Consider the following 27,457-nt stretch of genomic DNA (forward strand, 5'->3'; position numbering starts at 1 on the left):
TCTCAGCCAAGCACGCCCTGGGCTATTCCTCCCCAAGTGAAGGAGGACGCCAGGTCCAAAGGAGGCATTTTCTTTGCTGGGTTAGAAAACACCAGACCACAAAGATCACGGGGAATGAAGACTCCTCCTCAGATTCTGGGTCTGCCCCCAAAGAGGAAAGGGTACCTTTCAGGCCAGGGTCTGATGGGGCCGTACACTAGGCTTGGCTTAATGCAGACTGCCTGGAAAGCCCCGGTGTCTCAGCGGTGACAGAGCCCTCAGAAGACACACAGGCTGGGGCCTCAGGCACGCAGGCAGCATTCTCACGGACAGAACCACCAGCTCGTTTAGATCGGGCCCTGGGAGAGAGCAGTTCATTTACCCCCAAGGGGTTCTCTAAGGGGCAAATGCACTTCTGGGGACCAGGCAGGAGCCTGCACGACCATGGGACAGAAACCTGACAGAGCTGGTTCTGATTCTGTGTCAGATGCTGGTCTCCAGTGCCCGGCTCAGAAGAGCTCTGTGCAGCCCACCTGGCCCCGTGCTCCTGCGGCGTCGTGCTGTCCCAACAGCAAACACGCCAGGTGATGCCGGCTGGGTCCTGCCTTTCCCCAGCTGCCCCTGCCCCGGGTTCCACCTGGGAGCTTGAGAAGCCAGGCTGGGCCTCCCACTGGTTGAAAGTCAGGGAAGAGGACAGCTCAGTCCCAGTCGCTGATCCCCTTACTGCCTTAAATGGCTTTTGCTGTTTAAGAAGCTTTGGTGTCATATGGGCAAAGGGCCTCCACAGCCCCCAGCAGCTCTGCCTTCCCACCAGCAGGTGCTGCAGAAAGTGGTATTTGAGCAAGACTAGAGAAGCTGGTGGTCAAAAGGTCATGTAGGTGCATTGTGACGCTGTGTCCTGGTCCCTTGGCTCAGCCGCGAAGGCAGCACCCAATCTCAGCGTGCACTGCACAGACTGAGGCACTGGTGTAATGACGACTTTCTGGACCCCACCTCTAGCTCCCACCATCAGACTCTTCAGGGACTTGGGCTCTGGAATCTGAACTTTTAACAAACAGCACAGGCTTGGGAGCCCTGACCCACTGTTAAGAGTTTAGAATGGAGGTGATTCATGAAATTTATTAAATTCCCAGGGTACAAGACATCTGCCCTGATATGGAACCCTGAGAATCATTAAACAGCCTATGGAGGGGAGGAGAGTGAAGAACAGATTCCAAATTGTTGAGCTCTTCTGCAGGACAAGCAACTGAACAACACCTTCTTTGCATGTGATCCCAGCCCGCCCAAGGATCAGGCACACTGGCCTTACTCACCATCTGTTATGAGTGCTCTGCTGGTCAGAACCTTCCCCAGCATAAACTTCAACACAGCCAGGATACTGCAAAGGATCCCACTTAAAATGGAGACGCTGAACAGGAAGTCATCCTAGAAGAGAAAGTTCCAGATTTCAACAGTTCACTTCCTGCAAACCATTTGCCTTAAGGATCAGCTTTGTTCCCTGAACAAATGATCAATTGGGTATGCTGCCACCAGGTGGCAGTATCTTCTCCGGTCTCATAGGTTCACTAGTTACCTGTGTCACTGGGAATTGGAAAAGATGATCAAAAACAGATAATCCAGATTTATAGTCCCCTGGACAACTGAGTATTCCTCTTCCTGTAGGAGATTCCCCTTCAAATTCTTCTGCCAAAATGTCTGGCAATCACTGATCAATAATGTAACTGGAATGCTAAACACAGTGCATGCTATGTGTGGTTTTTCACAAACAATTCAAAAAGCAGCTGGGGAATATGGGAACATATAAGTACACCACTGGACTAAGAACACTTCCACACAGAGCCACAGGGCCAATTATGGATGAAGCTACTTACAACTGTGTTTTTTCCTTAAATTCACACAAGGCAATTAGAAGTTCAAATATAGCCTTCTAGGTGCAGAAAAGGCAGCTAAAAATAAAGTCTGCTATTGACGTTATCATAGCACTTCCTATAAGTTTTGACCTTAACTTTGCAAGCAATGAGTGAGTCACACATGCAAAAGCCAGCATCACCATCTCATGACATTAGAGCCCACCACACTCCTCAGCCTGGAGCTCCTATGCATCATGAGACACAGCCTCCAGATTCTCTCCAGTACTGAAATGCAACTGCCAGCAGAAGTCTGATAAAGCATCACGTATACAAAAGAAGTAACATTCCTTAAGCATCTCATTAACCAAACTCACTAACCTAGTGCCAGAAAGCTGGGAAGAAGGAAGACAGCCTGTTTTCCTGGCTTCAAAACTGAGCAAAATCACTCGAAAAATCACCTCCCCGGAAACAATATATCTGCAAGGCATCAGAGCATCTCCCCCAGAATACTGATCAATGGTGGTTGGCCTTAACATATGTCCCCAGATCCTTTGCTAATCCTTCTTCTATGAGGTGCAGCTGAATTCCCTCCTCCCTGAGTGTGGGCTGGGCTCGTGACGGGTATCTAACAAGTAGGGTATGGTAAGGGGAAAATAGTAACTTTGCAGGGGAGAAGTCTGGCAAGGGATCTAAGCCAAGTGATCAAGATTAACAGGACCATTAATGAGTCCTGCCGATATTATGTGCTTCCTGATATAAGATGACAGGACAAGAAGAACAGGTCTTGGTGTTCTACCCAAAAATCCATAACCTCAGCTCAATCTTGAAAAAAAGCACCAAATGAACCCACATGGAGGGACAGTCTACAAAATACCTGAGCACTACTGTTCACATACGTCAAGGTCATGAAAGGTAAGGAACAACCAAGAACCTGTCGCAGATTGGAAACTGTGGGGACAGAGGTCTAAACTATGCTCCGATACCTTTATTCCACCCCACAGTTTACTCAGTTCATACATATCACTACCTGTATTGTCCTGAACTGGATCCTGGAACAGAAAAAGGGTATTAAGTGGAAACGCTAGGAAAACTGGAATGGAGCCTGGAGTTTTGGTAATAGCCCAGTAATGTCGGAGTTTGGGCAAACGTGTCCTGGTTATCTATGTGAGATGTTAACGTGAGGCGAGGCTGGATGAAAGATACACGGGAAATCTCTGTAATGTCTTTGCAACTCTTTTATCTAACATTATTTCAAACTTTAAAGTTCTTTAAAAGAATCACCTCACTGAATTTTATTATTATTATTATTACTCTTATTATTATCATTTTCACCTCCTCAAATTATCAGTAAGGACCATTCCAAACCTAGCCTCTTGGCAGATCCCAAGTCCCTGCTGTGCATGAGGTGACAAAGCAGGGTCCACAAGGGGGAGGGGAGACGGTGGGTAAGGATCTCCAAATCACAACTCCTTTTGTGCAGGAACTCACTCTCATCATGGGTGTCAGCACCCGCAGGCTCTAAGGCAACGTATCAACACAGACCCAGGTGCTGACAGGATTCAGAAAACTAAAATTGGAAGACTGACATAGTCAAGCACTTTGAGACCCCAAATTCAGAGGCTGAATTCTTGCTTTGCTCAACCCTCACACCTGAAGCCTTTCTGATTCCATTCAATCTGTTGGCAAAGCCCTCATCCCTAAATTCCCAGATGTAGAGAGAGTCTGCATTCACCCCATCTAAGTCCCAGGGAGCTGGGGCACCCCCATGCATCTTGAGACAAGCCACAATAGCTTTGGCTGTCCTCTCCTATCCCTAGGATATCTCCTATCTCCTCTCCCTAAGCCAGGGAGCTCACTGCTGGATAGGGGGGCTTGGCTGAAGGGCAGTGATGCACCAGCGGACCTTTGCTCACATCTGGACTCCACTGCTTACTGGGGAAACAGACCCGAGCACTCCCATCTCATTGCTCTCTACCATGGGGGGAGTGTGATACCGCAGCCCCTGGCAAGCAAATAATGTGCAGTCAATGTAGCAATTTATGTTCAAGGGTCCAAGCACGTGACGCATGCACTAACTCATTCCACCAAACAGCCACACTAAGTGCTAACGCAAGCCCCAAAGTACACAAAGCACTCCTATAAAAGAAACGTTGGGAACTGATTACCTAGGAAAAAGTATGCACGGTGCAATGTGAAAAAGTATAAGAACAACTCTGAGTGGGACCACAGTAGCTTGTCAAGGCTTCTGCTTCCAATCACCCGCACCGTTGATGCCACACCAGTGAGGGTCAAGTGCAGTTCCGGTCCCTCCTCGGAATTCCCGTTGTCCCTGCTCTCTGCTTCGCTCTACAACCCCCTTTCCCTCCTTCCAGACAGCCCTGCTGCCTTCAGGGACAACTTTCTGACGGATGCTTCTTCTGCAGCCCCCACCAGCCTGGAAAGTCTCATCCCTGCAGTAAACAATAAAGCCCTATTCTATGCCTTTTAGAGTGGTTCCGATTCTCTGCTTGAACCTGAAATACCACTTCAGAAGGATGCTTCAGAGCGCTTATAGCAGTGCCCAGCTGCTGAAGATGGTCATCAAGAAGATCTGACCGCCGGCTGACCTGCAAGCTGGACCGGGCAACCGCAGTCTCCCCATTCTCCAACTGTCCTTGGAATGGGAGCCCCACTTGCCTTCCCCATTCCCAGAAGCTGCCCCAAGGACCCAGCCTTGAGAGAGAGGTGTGCTGTCGGGGCTCTCTGGATAGGGTATGTGACAGAACCCAGGTAACACCTCTACATAAATTTTCAAAATCGGGTGGACAGAACTGTAGAAATCTCATCTTGTGGCCACCTAAGGCAAGCCTCATGTATGAGCTCACTTGCTAATAAAACTACCACCTACCCAACCGAAGTGGTCTTCCTGCCCTCCACCTATACGGGTCGGTTTCCAGTCACACCTGGGAAGCCCCAAAGAGCTTGTGAACTAACAACTGGTGAGCCAGCCAGGAAGGAGGCATCGCAGGACTTGGCCACCGACCTCTAAGTAGGGAGGAGGGGCCCATATATTAGACGCTTGTGGACTATTATGAGACAACAGGAGATGCTTTAATGGCGCACTGCAAGGACCCACGCATGGCGCACTGCAGCACAGAAGGGAAACACAGGGTGCCACGGCGGGCTGGCCCCGACTGTGCACTGTTAGGCTGGGCACTGATGTCCCACCAGAGGCTCCAGTTCGGGTTACAGAGTTGGAGGAAGAGCTGAGGATACAGAAGGACATATGGTGGTCTGTCCACTGCTCTGCCAGCTTCAGGGCTGGCCAGCAAGCTGAGGGAGCAGGATCATCAGCTGGAGACCGTGGCGTGCCCTCCTGCAAAGCTAGGAGGGTGCAAGCGATAGTCGCAGAAGATCTGGGCACCTGTGACAATGCCTGGTTAGGATGCTAAGTGGCGGGATCTCTGGGAAAGTGAGGAGAATGAAGAGGAGGATTTTATTCTGTAAAAGAGCCCTATTTAATTAGCTTAAGGAAAAATGAGCTTTAATATCAAACATGTACATATGGAAAACTAAAACATAATTTTCTTTCATCTGCTAAAAGGACAAAGTTTTCTTGGACTATTGGCCTTCTTTTGGATGAGATTATGAAAGGTTTTTCTTTACTTTTTAGGTAATGTTCCCAGAAAACAAAGATTCTGTGTTTTGTCAAAATAATTTCCTGTGCTTCATGTTACCTTTATCAGATCTTTGATTATTTAACAAAACTGACTTTCTATTAAAAGGGGTATGTTTTGCACAGCTATGTAACTTTCTGCATTTGCCTTTGAAGTCTTTAATTATCACTTTAGTTAAATGGGAAACTAACTATTACTTCACAGTGACCTGTGATCCTATTTAATCAAGCATTTTTAAACCTTTGGGTATTTTTGACAAGTTTCCCCAAAATCAAATTTTCAATGAAGTCTTAACTATGAACCAACTTGGGAATTTTCCAAAGTCCCCAGAATATCTCAAGAGATGTGTTCTCTTTCCTTATGAAAGGAAGATATTGAATTAATTAGGCTATGAATGATGCTAAACTTTCTTTAGTGCCTATTTATTTGAAATTCCTAAAAGCGTGGTAAAATGCTATTAGTCATAATTTTAAAATGTATGTCATAAAAATAACCAAATTCTCTTGTTAATTACACCATAATGTAAATCTTGGTAAAATGCTATTAGTCATAATTTTAAAATGTATGGCACAGAAATAACCAAATTCTCTTGTTAATTACACCGTAATGAACACTTTAAATCTTCAACCATGGCCCTTTTTAAATCTTTTGTCACTTATGGACAGCTACTGTTTGCTCTGATGATTTGGCAAGAAGTATTCCTGCAAAAGTCCTTCATTGTCAACGAGATTCACGGAAGAGATTTCGATTAGTAAAGGTTTCTGATAACTAACATCAATTTGCCTTCATGTGGAAGGGACAATAATGAGTTTCAAGTTATCCCCCAACGCTACCTGCATAGCCCCACAATAGGTCATGGACCTGCTCCTGTGTCTTCCTTCCCCACATCAGTAAAATGGGCCCATGACATCAATGATACAATGTTAACATGTGAAGGCCGCCTTTGCTGCAGGACACTCTGCAGGCTTTGCTGGAATATCTGTAAGGGGGAAAATAAATGGGCAGTGAGCCTACAGAAAATTCAAGGCCAAGGTGTTGCAATAAGGTTTAGGGTGCTGTTTGGTCAGATAAGTTGCTCATTGTCCCAAAAGCTGTGACTGGTAAGAAGCAAACCTATGTATCTCTTAGGATTGTGAAAGAGATGCTAGTCTTCGTTGGGATATGGGTTTTTAGAGGACTTATATTCCCCACCTGGCACAATGCCCCTGTCTCTTGTGCCACCTGGTAAAGAAAGGGCACATATGGGACTGGGGATCAGAGCAGCAAGCCACCTTTGAGAAGGCAAGAATATTAATGAGGCAGATTAAGGCTCTGGGCATCCCCCAAACAGGGATACCATTTGAGTTAGATGTGTCTAGGACTCCGGAAGTAGGAGTCAGAGACTGTGGCAGAGACAACAAAGGAGAGACTGCCCATAGGATCTTGGTCCCAGCTCGGGAAAGGGACAAAACCTGATGTACCCACAGAGCAACAGCTCCTAGCACCGTGCATAGCATTCCTCCAGACAGAGCTCTTGGGAAGGAACCATGAACCACAGCAGCCACTAGGCTGCTGAGAGCTATGCATGAACGCTAGCTCTTAACTAGTGGCATTGACAGTGGGCTGTCCTAAAGAAATTAACCCTGTGGCTTAGACAAGGAGAAGCCAAGGGATGGATGATTCACACGTGGGATCAGGATATACAGAGGGACATCTGGGTCTGCCTGCAAGAGCCTGAGGCAGTCCTCGCTAATAAAGCATTGGATACCCCCAGCCATCAAGAAGATCATGCCCTGAAAAAAAATTTAGAGAAAAAGAAAAAAGAGAAAGAAAAAAAGCTGATGCCTTACCTCAGAACAAGCCCTGGTAACTGATTCTTTAACAGATACAAAAGATCAGGTATAGACAGAGTGGCCACCACCATACCCAGACAACATTGCCAAGGGTGCCAGACTGCACGGGGTCAATGCTCTGAGCACGTCGTGTGCGTTCTAAACACCCAAGGCCACTGCCAAAGGAGTCCGAGACCAATCACGGAGCTCCCAACTGGTGAGGGTGGCAAACTGATTATACTGGTCCCCTCCCTCCAAGGGAGGGTTCTAAATAGGCCCGGGCTTATGTGGACACTGACCTGCCCTAAGCTTTCCCAGGTCACTGCGCAAGCAAGCTGCCGCCATTAGGGGCTTTAAAAAGCGCAGTACCATGTATGGACACCCTTGTTGAATAAACAGTGATGGGGGGGGGTCACATTTCAAAGGTCACGATGTGCAAGGCTAAGCAAAGGAACATGACATGGAATGCAGGTTCCATCTCCCCTAGAACCCAGAAGCAGCAGGGCTGGTAGAAAGGAACAAAAAGAATATTAAAGCAGCAGATGAAATCATTAACAAGTAAAACACCGCCTTGACAGGGTGGACTGAAGCACTGTTGCAGGCTTTCATACATTTAAATGATCAGCCAGGAGGGTCTGTGACCCCACATGCCAGACCAGGGATCCCTGCCGAGCCCCCCAGCATCACAACCATATGGAAGCTTCACTCAACAGCCAACGCCCTGAATCTCACTCTGCATCAGCTTGCTGGGCTGCTGGGCACACCAAGCCCTATCACGCCAGGGAAAAGACTTCCCCACCGGAATTGCAACGAAATGTCCTGCGAAGATGGGTGAATTCCTTCAAAGCCCTGGATAAGGGGGCCTTAATCTCCACTGGGATCCCATTGCCCTGATGCCTGCTGGACCTGCTGAAATGCACTACCTAGAATGAACACACATCACTGAAAGCAGGGAGAAGGTGGGGGTTCTGACCTGCCGTATCCTGCCCCTGGTCCATCCATCTCCTCAGGACTGACGGTGCTGCCTCCCCCAGTCAAAACACACGGTATGTACGACATCAAGTTTCCTTTTTTTTTTTTTTTAAGATTTATTTATGTTAGAGAGTGAGAGCATGACGAGAAGGGACAGAGGGAAAGGTAGAGTCTCAAGCAGACTCCACACTGAGTGCAGAGTCCAACGTGGGGCTAGATCTCACAACCCTGAGATCAAGAGTTGAGCGTTTAACCAACTGCACCACCCAGGCCCCCAAACCAGGTCAAGTTTCTAAAGTTGCCAACCTCCCTATCCTCAAAGCCAGATGGGCATTTTTGGTTTCCCCCAGGTACAATCATTTGACTGCCATCTTGGTCCCTTCTGTTGGCCGGGGGTAGGGTATAGCTGCCCAGCAAACCTTAAATGGCAAAAGTCCTGTCCTTACTGAAATGTCTATAATGAGAAAGTTGTCTTCCAAAATGGGAGAGCCTCGGACACTATTACTATGCCACTATCCAAACAGAAGCTTCTGTGTTCCTATCGAATGAGTCTGCTCATGTGTCATCTCTATTAAATCACAGGAGGGCCCAAGTGGATACCTTGAGTGATCTGACCCCCGGCCTAGTGGACTTCATACATCGTTTGGATCATGGGGCTCTTGCTGGAAAAAAGTTGTCACTGATTATGGGAATTACGTCTTGATGTGTTTTCTCTCTTATACATGTGTGCACAGCTGTTGTGGCATTTGCCTCCATGCAGCCCAAGAGCCGCTGAATGGGCCCCCTCCATGCTAAGGAAGGCCCTTGCTTGACCACTCAGGGACAAGTGTAGAACAGGGGGCATACAAGACTGTGAAAGCCGGTCACGAGGGCTGAAGAGCTGGAGGAGGTCGTCGAGAACACAAGATTTGGGGCGCCTGGGTGGCTTAGTCGGTTAAGCGTCCAACTCTTGGTTTCAGCTCAGGTCAGGATCTCAGGGTCGTGGGACTGAGCCCACATGGGGCTCTATGCTCAGCGCGGAGTCTGCTTAAGATTCTCTCTCTGCCCTTCCCCCTGCTTGCTCCCTCTAAAATAAATGTATCTTCAAAAAAAAAAAAGGAGCACATGACCGCCAGTTGACCTGCAAACTGGACCTGAGCAATTGGAGACTCCCCACTCCCTCCTCTGTCCTTGGAATGGGAGCACCACTTGCCCCAGCCCCCTGCTCCTAGAAGGTGCTCCAAGGATACAGCCCTGAGACAGAAATGTGGTGCTGAGGCTGGACTGGACTAGGTATGTGACTGAACCCAGTTATAACCTCCATAGAAACTTTTCAGACTCTGGCAGGCAAAAATCACTCGTCTTGCAGCCGCTCAAGACAAGCCTTGTAAGTTCCCGTGCGTATTACACCTGCCACCTACCAATCTGGAGTGGGCTGTCCCTCTTTGGCTCCTCCCTGCCCTCCACTCACGGAGGATGGTTGCAGATTATACCTGGGAAGCTTCCGAGGAGATTGCAAGCTAACACTGGCACAGAGTAAATGTTATATTTAAATGTGGAGAAGCCAATATGCAAAACTCAGGCTTTTCCTACCCATGGATTATTTCTACCAACCACCCCCTGCTTCCAGGATCAGCTCTGAGGAATGACTGCCTCCCTGAAGTCTGGGAGAAGGGAGACTGCGGCCGTCGCAAAGCTTCACCCAGATCTAGGAGGTCTGGCTCGCTAGTGCTGTACTGACCTGCCTCAGGACGAAGTAAACTCTGCAGGAGAACACACAAAGGACCGAAGCCAGCACAGGTCTGCCCCCTCCCTTGCCCACAACCAGCTTTTAACATCCTACAAGTCCCCTGTAGTTTCCCCACCCAAATCCACCTGCCTCCCCTCTCGCCACATACTGTCACAGTTCGCAGTCATCAGCTGCAACATCATTGGTCCCTGCAACGGATGGTTTCTGTTCCCCCAAAACGCAAATGCTGAGCCCCTACCCCCAGTGCAGTGTTTTGAGATGAGGCCTCTGGGAGGTAATTAGGGTTAGATGAAGTCATAAGGAGGGGCCCGCCTGATGGGATTTGTGCCTTTCTAAGAAGGGAAGTCATTCTCTTGCTCCTTCTACCTACATGCCCTGAGGAAGGGCCAGGTGAGCTACTAGTGAGAAGGCAGCTGTCTATAACCCAGGAGAGATCTCTCACCAAATACTGCTCCTGTTGGCACCTTGACATTGGAGTTCCAGTCTCCAGAAACCATGAGAAATAAATCTCTGTTGGTTAAGCCACCAAACCTATGGTCTTTCGTTATGGTGTCCCTGGCTGAGACAGTCCTGAATATAATTACAAAAGGAATTTCTGAGAGGATTCCTTCCCAAGGATTAGGAAGCCACTGATGAGAAAGTGCAAGCCCAGCAGGCACGTACCACGACTGGTTTCAAGAAAGTGATGTCTCAGGTAATTCTCTTGGCCCAGGCAAGAGGGAACCTGCAGTGGAGAAACAGATGCAGAGAGGCTAAATGACTTGCCCACGGTCACTCAGCTAATGGCAGGACCTGGATTTGTTCCGGTTCTAAAACGTACCAGCCTGCCTCCTCTCTGGCCTCCTAAATACCTCTCAGGTTACTGAACCATGAACTCTGTAAAAATAGCAACAGCCTTTTCCTGGTTAGGTATTCAGTTTTCACCGTTAACAGCACTGGCCCATGATTTCTCAGAGCTGAGTCTTCACTTAACAGACAAAAGATCAGAGCAAAAACTTAAAAAAAAAAAAAAAAAAATCAGCCACTCACTCAGAAACCAAGGGTAAATATATGTTAGAGGTAAGTGACAGAAACTATGTCCATGCTGGCAAGCTTCTTTATGACCTTGTACTGGTGTAGGCCTTTTATAACCATCTCAAAGCTATGTACAATTGATATACTTGATAACACAAAAACTAAAACATATGCAGGGGATACATTATACACAAATACAAACTAGGAAAAAATACTATCACAAAGGGTTAACCTCTCTAATGTATAAAGAGCGCTTAGCAATCTCTAAGAAAAAGGCCAAAAATCTTACAGAAAAATGGGCAAAGGACAATTAGAAAATGATAATGAATGCTTTTTAATATTATTAACTTGAGACAGAGAGAAAAAGCATGCATGCATGGGGGTGGCAAGAGGGAGAAGCAGACTCTCCACTAAGCAGGGAGCCCGATGCAGGGCTCTCTATCCCAGGATCCTGAGATCATAACCTAACCCGAAGGCAGACGCTTAACCAACTGACCCACCCAGGCACCCCAATAATGAATAAAGGATTTGCATTCAGAATATATTGAGAATTTCTACAACTCTGTAAGAAAACAGATGACACAGTTTTTTAAAAATGAGCAGATCTGAACATTTCACCAAACAAGATATACGACTAGCAAATAAGCCCATGAAAAAAATGACCAACATCATCAGTCAACAGGGAAATATAAATCAAAACCACTATGAGATACTCCCATGTACACATTAGAATCACTAAAATTAAAGACATAAGACAAGCTATGGTAAGGGTGTAGAGTGATAAGAGTTCTCATATACTGCTAGTGGGAATGAATGTATATATATATCACTTCATAAAAACAGATCGGACATTCCTTATAAATGTAGACTTACCATAGGACTCAGGAATTCACTGGTGTTTACCAAGAGAAACAAAAGCTTCTGTCCACACAGAAACTTGTAAACCAGTGTTCTAAGCTACTATTTTCATAGTGTCAAAAAACTGAAAACAACCCAAATGTCCAACAACTGGTGAATGGAGAAACTGTGATGTATCTGTACAGTGGAACACTACTCAGCAGTGAAAAAGAATCAACTACCAACACATTCAGCAAGAGCAGGACGGCGCCGCAAAAGCATTATGCTAAGTAAAAGAAAGCAGACACAAGCGATTAAATAATTCATTATTTCATTTATACCACATTCTAGAAAAGGAAAACTATGCTGACAGAAAGCACATCAGTGGTTAGGGAGACTTCAAAAGTGCATGATGGAACTTCTTAGATTGACAGAATACTCTATATTTTCATGGTGTTGGTAGTTCTGGGACTCCATGCATTAAGGGGTGCCAGAGTGGCTCAGTCAGTTAAGTGTCTGACTCTTGGTTTCAGCTCAGGTCCCGCTTTCAGGGTTCTGAGATCAAGCCCTCACCAGGCTCCACACTCAGCATTAAATCTGCTTGTCCCTCCCCCTCTGCTCCTCTGCCTGCCCTCTGCTCCATTTGTGTTCTCTCTCTCTCCAATAAATAAATAAAATCTCTTTTTTTAAGATTTTATTTATTTATTTGGCAGATAGAGAGAGCAGAGTAGGCAGAGCAGCAGGCAGACGGAGAGGGAGAAGCAGGGTCCCCACTGAGCAGGGAGCCCGATGCGGGGCTCAAACCCAGGACCCAGGGATCAGGACCTGAGCCTAAATCAAGAGTTGGATGATTAATCACTGAGCCACGCAGGCACCTCAATAAATTAAAATCTTTTTTAAAAAACTCGCCAAATGATACGGGTGAATTTTACTATATGTACATTGTATTTCAATAAAACTAATTTTTTTATAAAGCAATTAAATTAAATTAAATCTCAGGGATCCTTAGGTGACAATTACTAATATTTACATAATTTAGCCTATGTACATAAAATACATAACATACATAATGTCCATGATCATAATCTGAGGCTAAAGACAGAGATCAAAGCATAGTCATTATGAAGATTAAATCAAAGGCTTAGAGAGGTCGGGTGGGAACATGAGCCCAAAGGGTCTGACTTCAAGTCTCATGAATTTCCTACTGATGTATTTGCACAGTCTGAGTGAGTCAACACTCCTTTCTATAGACTTATCTCAAGTATCTCTTCCTCTCGTAACTATTTCCTGACAGTTCATACTCTATGAATTGACACTTGCGCTCCATGCCCCCTCACTCTGGACCAGGTTCACGAGTGTCTGGTGACACGGCCTTGCACGCGCTTCCTATATTGTTTCTCCTAGGAGCTCACTAAGAGGAGAGATCCTTTCTCATCCACCTTAGTATCTATCCCTGAGGCAATAAAATATGTGTATGATATGAACCCACAACATTCAGAATGGCTAGTATCAAAAAGAGGAAAGCAGGCATTGGCGAGGATGTGGAGGAAAAGGAACCGTCCTGCACTGTGGGTGGGAAAGCACACTGGGGCAGCCTCTGTGGAACACAGTATGGAGGGTCCTCAAGAAACTTAAAACAGAGCTACCCTATAATCCAGTAATTCAACTACCAGGTATTTACCCAAAGAAAACAAAAATACTAATTAAAAAAGATACGTGCACCCCTCGTTTTATTGTAGCATTATTTACAACAGCCAAGATATGGAAGCAACCTCCATATCCACTGAGAGATGAATGGATGAAGAAGGTGTAGTATATATTCTGGGATATAATGGGCTTTATATAAGAAGTGGTATAAATACTGGAATATAGTGATATATTTACTGCACTCTAATGCACACCCATAAAAAAAGAAGTAAATTTGGCCATTTGCCACAACACAGATGAGCCTAGAGGGCATTGCGCTAAGTGAAATAAGACAGAGAAAGACAAATACTGTATGACTTCACTTGTATGTGGCATCTTACAAAACAATAACAGTAAGAAACAGACTCATAGATACATAAAACAAATTAGTGGGAGCCAAAGGGAAGGGGAATGGAGACGAATGGGCAAAATAGGTGAAGGGGATTATGAGGTCCAACCTTCCGGTTATAAAATAAGGAAGTCATAAGAATGAAAAGTTCAGCATACTGTAGTAACACTGTATGGTGACAGAGGGCGGCTACACTTACTGTGATGAGCATTTGCAATGTAGGTAATTGCTGAATCACTATACTGTATACCTGAAATTAATATTATATGTCAACTATACTTTGATTAAAAATTTTTAAAAAACATTTGTGATATGAACTACCATACTATGCAGAGGGATGTCAAAAGCATAATCAGCAAAGTCTTTCACAAGCCATTTTATGGAAGACGGAGAAGTGTTTATCCACAAGGCGACCGTCACCCTAACCCTCGGGGAACGTCAGGTGCAGAGCGTTGAAAGCTTAACTCAATAAAGTTACTCCAGGGGTGAGGGTGTGTGCAGAGGAGAGGCTGACCAGTTCACTAGGCTGGCTGGTTCTCTAATGATCAAACAGGGTGCTGGAATATACCTTGGAATGGGGAGAACCACCACCCCCGGGAATGTTCTTGAGTACCAGCTATTTACCTGGGCTGCTGGAGGGAAACAGGAGGTCAGTGAGGGCAAGAATGAACTTCTGCGAAGCCTGACCCTCACACTCATGCTCCTAGAGGCCAGACAGACATGAGCTGGATCCGCTCTCTGCCAGCCAGGGGGACATAGAGGCCTGATGGCGACAACACTCAGCACACCCATCTCCAGGGTTGCTGAGCTCCTCCTGTGACAGCCCATGACCCCTCAACCCAAACTTCATGACAGTTTAGGAGAAGCCACCTCGGCCTGTCCTGAACATGGCCTCTACCTTTCAGACCACCCAAAAGAAATGCAACACCTTAAACTCAATGGAACAAATCACTCAAAGAGGAATTCCAAGGACCTGACAGACCGCTATGGTACAAAAAGCTTTCCACCCCCAGCTCACTGGTCTGCACCAAGACTAACACTGTCTTACCTAAGAGACCAAGTCACTGAGACACACCCCCACCATCACCTTGGCCAGCCCCCCAAATCTGGCCCACGACCAGATGAGAGAGAACACACCTTCTGTACACACATGAGGTGGTCTTAAAATCAGAGCATTGGAACTGGAAAAGGACTCAGAGACCATCTAATCCATACTGCAGGTGGGGAAACTGAGGCTTAGAAACAGCAGATGGCTCCCCCAAAGACATCAGAGAAACAGCAGCAGAGCTCAGAGCTCCCAACCATGCTCTGCCTCTCCCTGGGCAGCCAGACACTATCAACTTCTTCCAACTCTCTAAGCCCAGGCTGGAGTCCGGTGAAAGCCATATGGCTAGTTTGAGGATTCAAAGCAATTAGGGGAGGGCCAGTAAATCCTGGCCTGGGGGAGGATCTCAGGGCTGATGTGTGATATCAGGTGTTGCACACCAGCTCAGGAGAATTTGGTCTGTCAGATCTGGACATCGGGCAGCTCCTCTTCAGGAGAACACAGGGCCCCTGCACTGCCCCACACTGTCTGCTGACCTGGCAGATGACAGTCACCATGACCTGTTATACGCTGAAAAGATGATCTTTTTCACCTCTTTGCAGTAAGCTAAACCCAATCAAACCAACTGGATGGAACTGACCCCTCTGCCCTCAGCTTTACCACTCTCCCCTTCTCTCCCGCTGCTCTAGCCCCCAGCCTCTGCCCTTCTCCTCTAACACTTTGAACACGCTCCTACCACAGGATGTTTGCTCATGCTGCTCCTTCTCATTCTTCACTAGCATCGTACCTGTGTTCAAACATCACCTGCTCAGTGAGGTGGTCCTTGACTGTAATCATTTTAATCGCTGTATTCCCATCCCCTGATCTTTTGTTTAAAATAGCACTTTTCACATTCAAACACATGTGTGGCTATCTAAATTTAAAATTAACAAAACTGAAAACTCAGCTCCTCCTTTGACTAGCCACATTTCAAGTGCTCAAGAGCCACATATGGCCATCAGTTATTTATCATGCTGGAGAGTGCAGATTTAGAACATTTCCATCATCACAGAAAGTTTGATTTGGAAACAAGCAGGTTATTCTCTCTGAACTGGGATAAAGCAGTAAGTGGCTAGAAGGTGGTCGAGACACGTGCAGTACATGCACCGGTAAAGATCATGACCTGGCAAATGGTCAAAAGAGGCAGTTAGGCATAGCAATCAGCCCTGAGTTCAGTGAAAAAAACAAAAAACAAACAAACAAACAAAACCCCCACAGTGCTAAAATTCATCATGACTGACTAACACCCTGCCTCAAAAAGGCACCCAGGGATTCGTTTTTTTGTTTGCTTGTTTTCATTTTTATCGCATACCTTTTTACTGAGGTATAATTAACACAGGGTAAGAGGCACAGCTTTCAGACCTTTGATGTGATGAATTCTGCTAACGGTAACAGCCATTTAACCAACCCCCAAACCCAATACAGAACATTTCCCTTACCTTGGAAGGTTCCTTTGCACCCTTTCTCCACCCTCTGCAACCGCTTTCGCAGGGCAGTCACCAGAGAGTCCTTTAGTCTACTCCTGCATTCTATCCAAAGAGAGCCAGGCGTATAGACGGTTTGGCCTGGCGTCTTTGTCGACAGACTCCGCTGGGCACGCATCGTGGGCTGCAGCTACCAAGCGTGTTCTGTGCCATCGATGTATAGTGACCACTTTCCCAGCCCTCCCTGTGACTTTTTTTTTTTAATTCACTCTAAATGCCTCCTGTTTTGACACCAGGCCTTTTTCATTTAGGTCCCCAAGGGAGATGGGCGGTTGACAATGCCAGGAGCAGGTGAAGAAACAGGAAGGAAGCCAGTGGGGTCTGATCCCCTCCCCTGACACAGAAGACCATCTGCCATCAAGAGAGCTGTACCAGCAGGTCAAAATACCAGAGTGAAATGAGTGCCAGTGGACAAGCTGCCAGAACCATCTCGCCCCAAAGCCTCTAAAAAGGCCAGCCCGGTCACTGACCAAGATGTTGGCCGTCAGGATGGCCCAAAGCAGCCTTCCAACCCCTTCCACCTGCTAGGCTCAAACAAGTCCACCTGCTCTCCCAGTTTGTTCCCCCCAAATCCGGATGTTGTAGCCCTGATCCCCAGTGTGATGGCACTGAAGGGTGGGCCTTTAGGAGCTGATTGGGTCCAGAGGGTGCCGTCCCTGTCAATGGGATTAGTGCCATCTGTAAGCCAGGAAGAGCACTCTCACCGGACACCACACCTGCTGGCATCTTGCTCTCAGACTGGCCCGCATCCAGAATGGTGAGAAATAAAGGTCTGTGGGTTAAGCCACCCAGTCTACGATACTATATGCCTGCAGCCAGACATGCTAAGACATCCCCCATCACTCCCAAAACGCAGGTGTGATGTCAGTTAACAGCTGTCAGCCGAAGTCAGCTTCGCATGGACTCACACGATCACGTAAAATGGACAACCCGTGTTTCTGGCGGCTTACCAGCTGGTAGCAGTTTCTAACGCTGTGACACTGAGTTTTCCATCCTTCCTGCAACCACCCCTATTTTTCCATACAGCCTCACCACACAGCAATTTTATTCATGGTGGTGTTGTTCACAGGAAAACCTTTTTGTAGACATGATTTTTTTTTTTCAGTACCACTTGTCACCTCCTACTTTAAGCTTATTCCTTTATCATAGGTGATAGCAGTAGTCGCAAAGCCGAGGTCACAGTGAACTGTGGTCACAAACACCAGACAGGGGCTGTGTCTGTAAATCCAAACCGCCCATTCCCCCAAGACCAACACTTTCCCTTTTCATAAGATGTGTGACAGCACGTGGGGACACAGGGAGGTTCACTTGCTTATGCTTGCAAAAAAAGGCGTCCTTTGCTTTCCTAATGAGGACAAATTTCAAATCATTCTGACACTACATGTGTTACAGAATCACCCAGGGAAATGCTAGTGCTGGCGGAATAATAAATGTGTATCGATTTACGGCCCCAGGTGAAATTAAAAGTCACTCTCATTCTCAGATCTTTTCATCACACCCCCCCCCCAGCAGATGAGAAAAACTGGCAGATGTGGAGGAAATCACACCAAAGAGGAGCCCTCAATTTTCCCCCAGTTATTAAATTATATTGACAAATTGCCATGGATTCACATTGAAGGACTACGCGATTTTTGAATTAGCATCGAACCACTTTGCTATCAGGAGGGTCAAGACAACTGGCATTCAGAGAATCGAGCAAGAGGCCAGGAGGTTCTGCAGCCGGTGGACGTGGCATCACTGGTGGGCCTTACAGACAGACTGGAGGACCCTGTCCCTTGTGACTTCTGGGCAGACTAATCAAGCTGACCGTTGAGGCCCTGTGGTCTAGTGAAGGGAGCAGGTGCGGGGCTCCACGGGCACCACAGAGCTGAAAGCGCCAGGGTCACGAGACGCTGTAGAGGAGGGCAAGACGGTGTCAAATGACACACTGACCGCCTCAGGGACAAGGGGGCACTTTCAAGTGCTTGGCTGCCATGCCAAGACGCAGCCTGGCTTCTGTCACATGAGGCCTCAGTCTGACCGCTGTTTTCTGATGCCGGAGGGGAAAGCAAGGCTCTCGGGGGGACATGCGCTTTAAGCCCTGAACGATGACTGCCATGGGACCGAAGCAGAGCATTGCTGGCTAGACGCTGTGACCATGGGATGTTGAAAGAAAAGGACTCCTACAGGGTTCCCTAAAATGTGAACAAAGCCTGACCACCCCTGCGCTAAGCCTTCCTGACACAGAGGTACCAAAGCATGGGAACAGCTCTGTTCCGCAAAGGAAGTACGATCGTCAGGCTGCCTGCTTCTCCCCCTCTGCTGTTACGAAGGACATGCCATTGAGTATCACATCAACACCCCTGTTCCAAATATCAAAATAAAGAGGTCCTTACATAACAGGCCTAACAATAAAAGCAGTACTACTACGGATGCCCACTAGAGACAAGGCTCTTGTCCAAAGCCTTAATGAACAATCTCATCTTGTTTTAAACACAAGAATTTCAAGATTCCTGATGTAGAAATTATGACCACAACGGAAAGGGTCAGGTCACATAGCTGGTCAGGGACACAGAAGGCATTCAAGCCCCCAGAGGTCCTACCTAAACTCTCTTCCCCTTCACACCTAGGAATGTGTAGGTCAATCTTCCTCCAAAGTTGCCTGATGGCCCTAACTCTGAATTTTGATTCAATAAAAGAAAAACAACAGATAATTCACAATGCTCAGAAAATTGCTCTCTTTATTCGACAATGCCTTAAAAATCAGAAGAGATTCCAATTTAAGATACTGCAGTGGACACACAGAGACAGGTTTCATAAGACCCACTACGTGGCAACACAGGGATTGTTGGTTTGGTGGGGGGGGGGGGGTTGTTGTTTTGTTTTGTTTTTTGTTTTTTAAGCAGGAACCCACAAGGACAAAGAAAACAAGAACAACAGCCACAAATCTGTGGGAGCTGGGAAAGTAGACAGAAGAGCAACACGTGCCTGAAAGTTGCAAACACTGGTAGAATCTTAGGGCAGAGGGTGAAGTCCAGAAGCTACGTATCAGAATCCCGATGGCTTAGGAATCAATGCCAGAGGCACTCCTGGAAGAGGAGTGCAAGAGGGAAGACTGAAAGGAGGAGGATTAATTAATTGACCATGTCCCCTCCCCCACAGTCCACAATGCACTAACGCTGTTCCCCAACAGGCAAGCACTACCTCTGGACCACAGAGAGCCAAATAAAGCGTCTCTGAACACAGGGGTCACTGCATTGAAAAGAAGAGGGATTAAGAGAATTTACCGACTACTCTGCCAAACTGACTAACCCAGAACAGAGAAAATGATTTGACGTGCATAAAATAAAATAGAAAGACTTATAAAAGAAACCAATTATATTGGCATGCACCTCATAAGATATAAAAAAACTACACTTTAGTAAGTGCTTCTAAATGAGTGTATTAAATAGCACAATGGATCGATTAAGGATAGTAATGTAGTGATAAGCACAAACAATATTTTGAGATATCTGCCAAAACTGATCTTAAACAATATCTGATTTTCACTGGTGGCAAAGTTACAAGGACTCTAATATTACCAACTGTGGTTTATTGCCTGATTTTATGATGGAAGAAAAGGTGAAGTTTACGATAAAGCTTAAATGAAAATAAAGACATGATTTCGTTCTAATTAAAATTCCTGGATACTCTAAATACCATCCAAGGGGCGAAAAACCAGGCTAAAATTTCCTGCCCTAGCATTAAGATCATATTTCAGGAGTCTCACCCGCACACAATCATAAATATATTTTTCTTAAATATTATCAGACAGCCAATAATCACCAGACTTTGGGGAAACCAGAATACTGAGGGCAAATGGAAGATATTATAAGCTTCCAGACAGGGAAAAAAAAGATTTTAAAAAATAACAACAAGGGGGCACCTAGGTGGCTCAGTTGGTTGAGCATCTGCCTTTGGCTCAGGTCAAGATCCTAAGGCCCCGGAATTCAGCCCTGCATCAGGCTCTCTGCTAAGCCTGCTTCTCCCCTCCCTTTGCCCCTCTCCCTGCTTATGCTTTCTGTCAAATAAATAAAAATTTTTTTAAAAATTCAACAATAAAAACTGGTTATTAGACTGCATTAAACTTCTAAAAAGCAACACTGGAAATGAGAAGAAAGTGGATTAATGCCTCATAAACTCCTTTCCATCCAGGCAAGCTACCAAATAAAGCGTGAGGATAGAACAGCAACATTTTCAGACATTAAAGTCTCAAAAAATTTTGCCTTCCTTATGTGTGTTCTTAGAAAGCTACTTAAAAAGGTGCTCCTCCAGAACAGTAGCATAAATCATGAAAGACAACAACATGGGATCCAGTAAGATACAATCCAAGAGAAAAATAAAATGAATCCCGAGAATCACAATGAATGAGATCTCAAGATGACAACTGAGGAGATCTATAATGTGCACATATGTGTGTCTGTGTGTGATTTATAATCCATTTTCATTTTATGAGTATGAGGGGACATACAATGTATAATGCAGGAAAGAACAAAACCAGTCATACAAGACTACAAGGCTCTGCTATGAACAGCATTTACCATCATCATCATAATAATGCTGACTATTGATCTAAACAAAATACCAATGCAAATGTACTGGGGGTGGGGGGGGTGGGGCGGGAAACCAGGCAATGGGGGGATGGTTAAAGAGCCAACCAGAGGGAGTCAAGAAATCATGCTTGTAACTGACAAAGCCAGAAGGAGCAACATATGCATGTTACTTAGAGATGCCAAGGTTGAAAGTTATCAATGGCTGCCTCTAGAGTAGGGGTTATTTTTTATAACGACCCTTGTAGAATAACAGGCCATTTAAATCAAACATGCATGACTTGGATAAAAATCAAAACTCAACATAAAGAAAATACTTCAAGGCAGTAATTTGTGAGTACATTAGTCAGAGGAAGAGAACCAGGAGGAGACCAATAGTAAGAGAGGCACTGCAAGGAACTGACTCGTGTGACCGTGGGGGGCTGGCAGGGCAAGCCCAACATAACCCCCACCACCCCCGTCAAGAAGGGCAGACTGGGATGCAGGCACCCCCTGAAGTTCCTCAGGGAAGCCTCAGCTCTGCTCTTAAAGCCTTTCCACTGGCTGGATCAAGCCCACTCAGATTAGTGAGGATCATCTCCTTTACTGAAAATCAACTGATGATAGCTGCTAATCACTTCCATGAAACTCCTTCCCAGCAACACTAGGTTAGCATTGGACTGAAGAGCTGGAGACAGAGAAACCTGACTCGGCACTGGGTAACACACACCCGCTCCCCGCCTGCTCTGTCTGATGGTTGCCCTACCAGCTCTCACTTGTGGTTCAGTCACTGGAGAATCTGGACGGCTTCTCACACGTATACATAGCAGTGCTCCATCAGAGGTCCCGACATGCGGAACACACTTTTCTGCATAAGCTATTTTTGCCAGCTCCTTCCATAAATGACTATTCTGTATTAGTATAAAAACACAACGGTGGGGGGGGGGGACACCAACAGCAAAAACTGAAAAAGAAAAAATAAAAAAACATGAAACTCACTTACCAACCCCCAAAACTAAGTGTGAACAAAATAGTAGGAACTACTAAAGATGAGAGCCGAATGAAATAGAAAGCAAATCAACGTGATCCACAAAATCAAATGCAGCTTTTCTAAGGAGATGAATAAACTTCTGGCACACGAGATTAAGAGACAAAGAGCGAGAGCACAAATAAACAAATAAACACCAGCAATAAAACAGGGTATGTAAGTACAGATGGATCCAAGATTTTAAAAAATCTTCTGTAGGGCACCTGGGTGGCTCAGTGGGTTAAGACGCTGCCTTCGGCTTAGGTCATGATCCCAGGGTCCTGGGATCCAGTCGCACATCGGGCTCTCTGCTCATAGGAGAGCCTGCTTCCCTCTCTCTATCTGCCTGCCTCTCTGCCTACTTGTGATCTCTGTCTGTCAAATAAATAAATAAAATCTTTAAAAAAATCTTATGTAAATAATATAAGCAACTTCAATGCAGTACATTTGAAAGCCTAGATAAACGGGCAATTTCTAGAAAAATGTTTTGAAAATTGTTGCCAAACCACAACTATAGAAATGAAATGGCAGGGGGAAAAAAATCAGTCATAGGGTTGGTAATTATAATAGAAGCAAGAAAACACCAGTTTCAGTACAAAGTGCTGAGCACTTTTTTAAAAATGCTTTTTACATGCATGAACTGGGCTGATCCTTACAACTCTGCAGGGTGGGTACTAAGATTATGCTTCTTATACATATTTTTTTTTAAGATTTTATTGATTTATTTGACAGAGAGAGATCACAAGGAGACAGGCAGGCAGAGAGAGAGGAGGAAGCAGGCTCCCTGCCAAGCAGAGAGCCCGATGCAGGACTCGATCCCAGAACCCTGAGATCATGACCAGAGCCCAAGGCAGAGGCCTTAACCCACTGAGTCACCCAGGTGCCCTCTTACACATATTTTAGAGAGGAAAACTGAAGCCAAAGAGGTAAGGTAACTTGTCCACGGGTCACCGCTAACACACCAAAGCTGTCTGGTTCTAGAGTTCACGATCTTAACAGAGAACATACTGCCTCTCCAAAAGGCAACAGGCTCAATTTTGCAGGCAAGTTCTACTAAAAATTAAAGGAAAAAAAGTTCCTACATTACTACAAGTATTCCAGGGCATAGAAAAAGAACAGAAAAGCTAATGTAACTTCATAACAATACGTAACTCATTATATGTCGTGTGAAAGGGCAGGTGCTTTAGACTAATGTCACTTACGAGCAGAGATGCAAAAATCCCAAATGAAATAGTAAGTGAAAATGAGCTATGAATTAAAAGATTAACACTTTCTAGCCAAATAGGGTGTATTCCAAGAATTCAAGGATGTCTCAATATTAGACTATTAATTCAAAATATTAACCTCTCAAAGGAAAATATATACAGAAATAGTACCCAAAATTCAACATTTATTTGTGATTTTAAAAAATGCCTCTCAGCAGACAAAAAATTGAATAGTCACTCCAAAAATCAGCAGCCAACTATTCATTATATTGAAGACCTTGGCTAATAAATAAGAAAATAAGGAAACTATCAGACTTGGAAAGGAGCTGCCATTATATATAATATATCCAAAATAATCAACTAATAAAACAAAAATCAGGAAGATCATTATTCAAATATCATTAGTTTTATGCAGTAATAATACAGAAAATGAAATATTAACCCGTAAGATAGCAAGAAAGCTCACAAAATATAAAGGAATAGTCTTAATAAAAATGTATCAAATTCTGATGGAGAACAAACTTTCACTAGAGGACATGAAGATTTATGGAGAAAGAGGAAATGGAAGGGAGGATTCCTTACTGGGTTGTTGATCATATTATTATCAAACTGTTCTTTATATAATCTGGATAGAGTCTTTTGTCTGATAGAGAAGTGTTGTCCATGTTGTCTTGTCATTTTCCTAATGGTGTTTTGGAAGAGCAAAGGTTTTTGATTTTGATAAACTCCAATTTTCAATGGTTCATGGTTTTTTAATGGTTCATGGTTTTCGTGGCATACCTAAGAAACTGTGCCTATCCTACGATTGCTAAGATTTCCTCCTTTGTTTTCTTGTAGAAGTTTTAGAGGTTTTGATTTTACACTGGGCTTGTGATCCCTTCTGGGTTAACTTCTGTGTGATGGCTGATGTCCATTTCTGTCCAGACGGCTGTCCCGTTGCTCCAGCAGCATTTATTGACAAAATTTTCTTCCCACCACTGAGCTGCCTCCACACCTTTGTCGAAACCAGCTAACCAGATATGATACGTGTGGATCTATTTCTGGACTCTGTTCTCCTTGAACTCATTGGAGCCGATAAGAATCCATTTCATGAGTGTTTCATTTCTTCTCTTTAGAAGCCTATAGGTACCTGGCTATAGGACGAATGAAGAAGTCAGTCCTCCTGAGGCAATGGAATTATTCTGTCTGAGATAACAAGACTGGGACACAACTGATGTCTGATACCACGAATTTCTGCCTTTCTTTCTACAGTGCTGAGATGTTGGCAGAAGAGATGTCGAGGACCCCGACATATGACTCATGTCATACTGGACATGAGTATCTCTACCGCCAATGGTGGATACAGAAATTATAGATAGATAATTGCACAAGAAAGATCCTATCGCATGACACAACCTGAGCGAGGAACAGTATCCCTGAAGGCACTTCCTAAAAGCCTGGGCTTCCAGAACTAAAGGTCCTCCAACTTCCTTGTAAATAACTTCTTCAGGGGCGCCTGGGTGGCTCAGTGGGTTAAGCCTCTGCCTCCGACTCAGGTCATGATCTCAGGGTCCTGGGATCCAGCCTTTCATCGGGCTCTGCTCAGCAGGGAGCCTGCTCCCACCTGCCCCCACCTGCCTCTCTGCCTACTTGTGATCTCTCTGTGTCAAATAAATAAATAAAATCTTTTAAAAATAAATAAATAAATAAATAAATAAATAAATAAAAAGAAACAACTTCTTCAGTCCAACATCAGCCAACATTTATTCAATAGTTATGTTAAGCCTATCATTTACATCTTTTTATTTTGTTTTCTTAACAATCTTACAAAGAAAGTGCCATCATTTTTGCCACTTTAAAAACAAAGAAACTAAGGCAGAGAAAGGATAAACCACCTACCCAGAATGCTCTAGTTAGAAACTGGCAGTCTTGGGATCTCTGTCTCTGACTCCCAACTCCCACATCCTTAGCTGCAAGAGGACACTCACTCAGGACTGAGGGAACCTTTTGAAACTCCCTCCTGTGGATGAGACACCTGCCTCAGGTGACCTGAGGCTGACAAGCTCACGGGCAGGCAGCAGTTGTGTGAAGCCAGTCACCTAGTCCCAAACCTTTACTGCTGGCCCCACCTCACTCCCTCATTTCCTTGTGTTCAACACTGCCTCAAAAGGGACACCTTGAAGATGGGCTTGAAAGACTACCAGGGGCAGGCTGGGCGGAGGCAGGGTTTGAAACTGAGGCAACAGGAAGAATGGGAAGGAAGGGAGGGCTATCTCCAGACAGAGAACTTTCAAGAGCACAGGAAGCTGAAGGTGAGGAGGAAGGGCTGGAAAGAAACTGCCTGGGGACAAAGTGCAGGCAGGGAGTAACTAAAGATGCCATAAAGAGAAGGAATGAGGGTGGAAATGAGATTTCTAAGGAGGTGGGCAAGGAGGGAGCTCAAGGGGCTAAGTGTGAGAAGGGGAGGAGCCCTGAGAGAGAGGGAAGGATGAGAGGAGACTGAAAACAGAGGTGTGGGAAGAAGATTGGCCAACCTGGCTCCATCCTCTGCATCAGGTAGAGACTCACTGAGAGCATAACGACGAGCAGCTGAAGAGCGCAGAAAGAACCCCTACTAGCCCAAGATACAGCACAGGGTTGAATGCTAAACAGTTTGCAGTAATTACAGATTGTTGCACAAAGAGCCTACAGCACTACCCAGTCTGGGCTGGGAACAGATCAAATCCCACAAATCAAAAGCCCACAAATCCAAGAATCTGTCACTTTTGCAAGTAGGAAGATCCTTGGGGAAAGTTCTTGGCTGTGACCTTGCTAGTACAACCCTAAAATATCCTTTACAAGAGAGTCATAGTTCCAGTTTTGTTCTTAAGAGTGAAATCCCATCTGAGGTTCCTGCTGGAACACCACTGACATCACAGGCTGTGCAGAGCCAGCCCAACCTTCAAGCGTGGCACACACCCAGCAACACTTGTTGCACCAATGGAGCAGTGAAAGCGGCCACCACACCAGGACCAGAGAAAGGAAATAGAGCAGGAAAATGAGCAACTGAGAGGGTTTCCCTTTTATTGCTAGAAGTTCCTTCGTTCTGGCAGGTGGGCTGGCATCTGAGGAGCTCAACAGAGAGATGGTCAAGGGGAGGCCTGGAAGACAACCTTGCTACTCAAGTAAGAATCAAAATTATGCCAAGCAACAATTTCTGACCCATGACACAAAGTTATTTTTCCTTTCTTCCTTTGCCTCCTTCTCCTCTTTTGCATTTTTCACTCTCAATTCCTTCCTCCCTAACCAGGGATACTGGTGTACACAGGAAACAGAGATGAGAGAGAGAGAGGAAACAAACAGCTCCTATGAGAAGCCAAGGGCTTTGCAGGGTGAGAAAACTCAAGTCACTATTGCTACTTGACTTTGAATCCCCAGTGCCTAGACAGAGGGTCTAGGCATTAGTAGACATTCAAATGATAGCACTTACTATCATCAACATACAGCCATATATTATTTACAGCCAACTTGCAGTTATTATTTTAATTACAACTGTAATCACTATTGTCGCTGCATGACCACGGAAGGAGGCTGGACGAAGACATTGGCCGAGAGCTCCAGCTGAAGAAGTCTTGATCTACTACAGGCAGGAGAAGCTAATGAGCTGGTCCGACCAAACAGGACACTGACAGGATGCTCACGGGCAAGAATGGGACTTCTATGGCCTTGGTATCAGAACCAAGGTCATCTCCCTCTCTTGTAAAGCACGACAGTTTATAGAGCATTTCCACATTCACAACATCATTCAACTCTCCGTCTCTGTGGCAGAGTAGGTGGCCTGATCCCCATTTGCAAAAAAGGAATTTTACTCAGAGAGGAACCGTTATTTGCTACCCGATGAGTGGTGAGGTAGCCTTGGTGGTCAGGTCTTCCGACAGCATGTTGATGTTCTCCCAAAGGCTGGCCCAAGACTGGCCAGGGCCATCTGAAGCCAGAGAGGGAGTTCTAGCCAGCCACAGGGGAGAGCAGGAGCCAAGTAAAAGGGATGAGGGGCCCAGTCTGAAATTACCTCAGGCCACCACCTGGGGTGACACTAATCAGAGATTCAGAAACATCAAAATTCAGAATGTTAAGGGCAGCAGCCATCACAGTAGCATTGTCTTTTAATGGTTGTTAGTTTATTTTAAAGATTTTATTTATTTATTTAACAGAGAGAGAAAGAGAGATCACAAGTAGGCAGGGTCGGGGGCGGGGGGAAGCAGGCTGTCA

At 45.5% G+C, this 27,457-nt stretch overlaps 1 protein-coding gene across 1 annotated transcript in view; it reads right to left on the reverse strand.

Annotated features, from left to right (window-relative positions):
* The window catches only part of TMEM163 (transmembrane protein 163), a gene marked incomplete at its 5' end in the record, with an annotated part of 224,942 nt that overhangs the window by 8,915 nt on the left and 188,570 nt on the right, over nucleotides 1–27,457 (reverse strand). Inside the window, one exon of the mRNA XM_080798828.1 lies at nucleotides 1,293–1,404. Coding sequence (XP_080654954.1) covers nucleotides 1,293–1,404 — 112 coding nt within the window. The remainder of the gene's footprint in view (nucleotides 1–1,292; nucleotides 1,405–27,457) is intronic.

Source organism: Martes martes (genome assembly GCF_963455335.1).
Source record: "Martes martes genome assembly, chromosome: 3".
NCBI lineage: Eukaryota > Metazoa > Chordata > Mammalia > Carnivora > Mustelidae > Martes > Martes martes.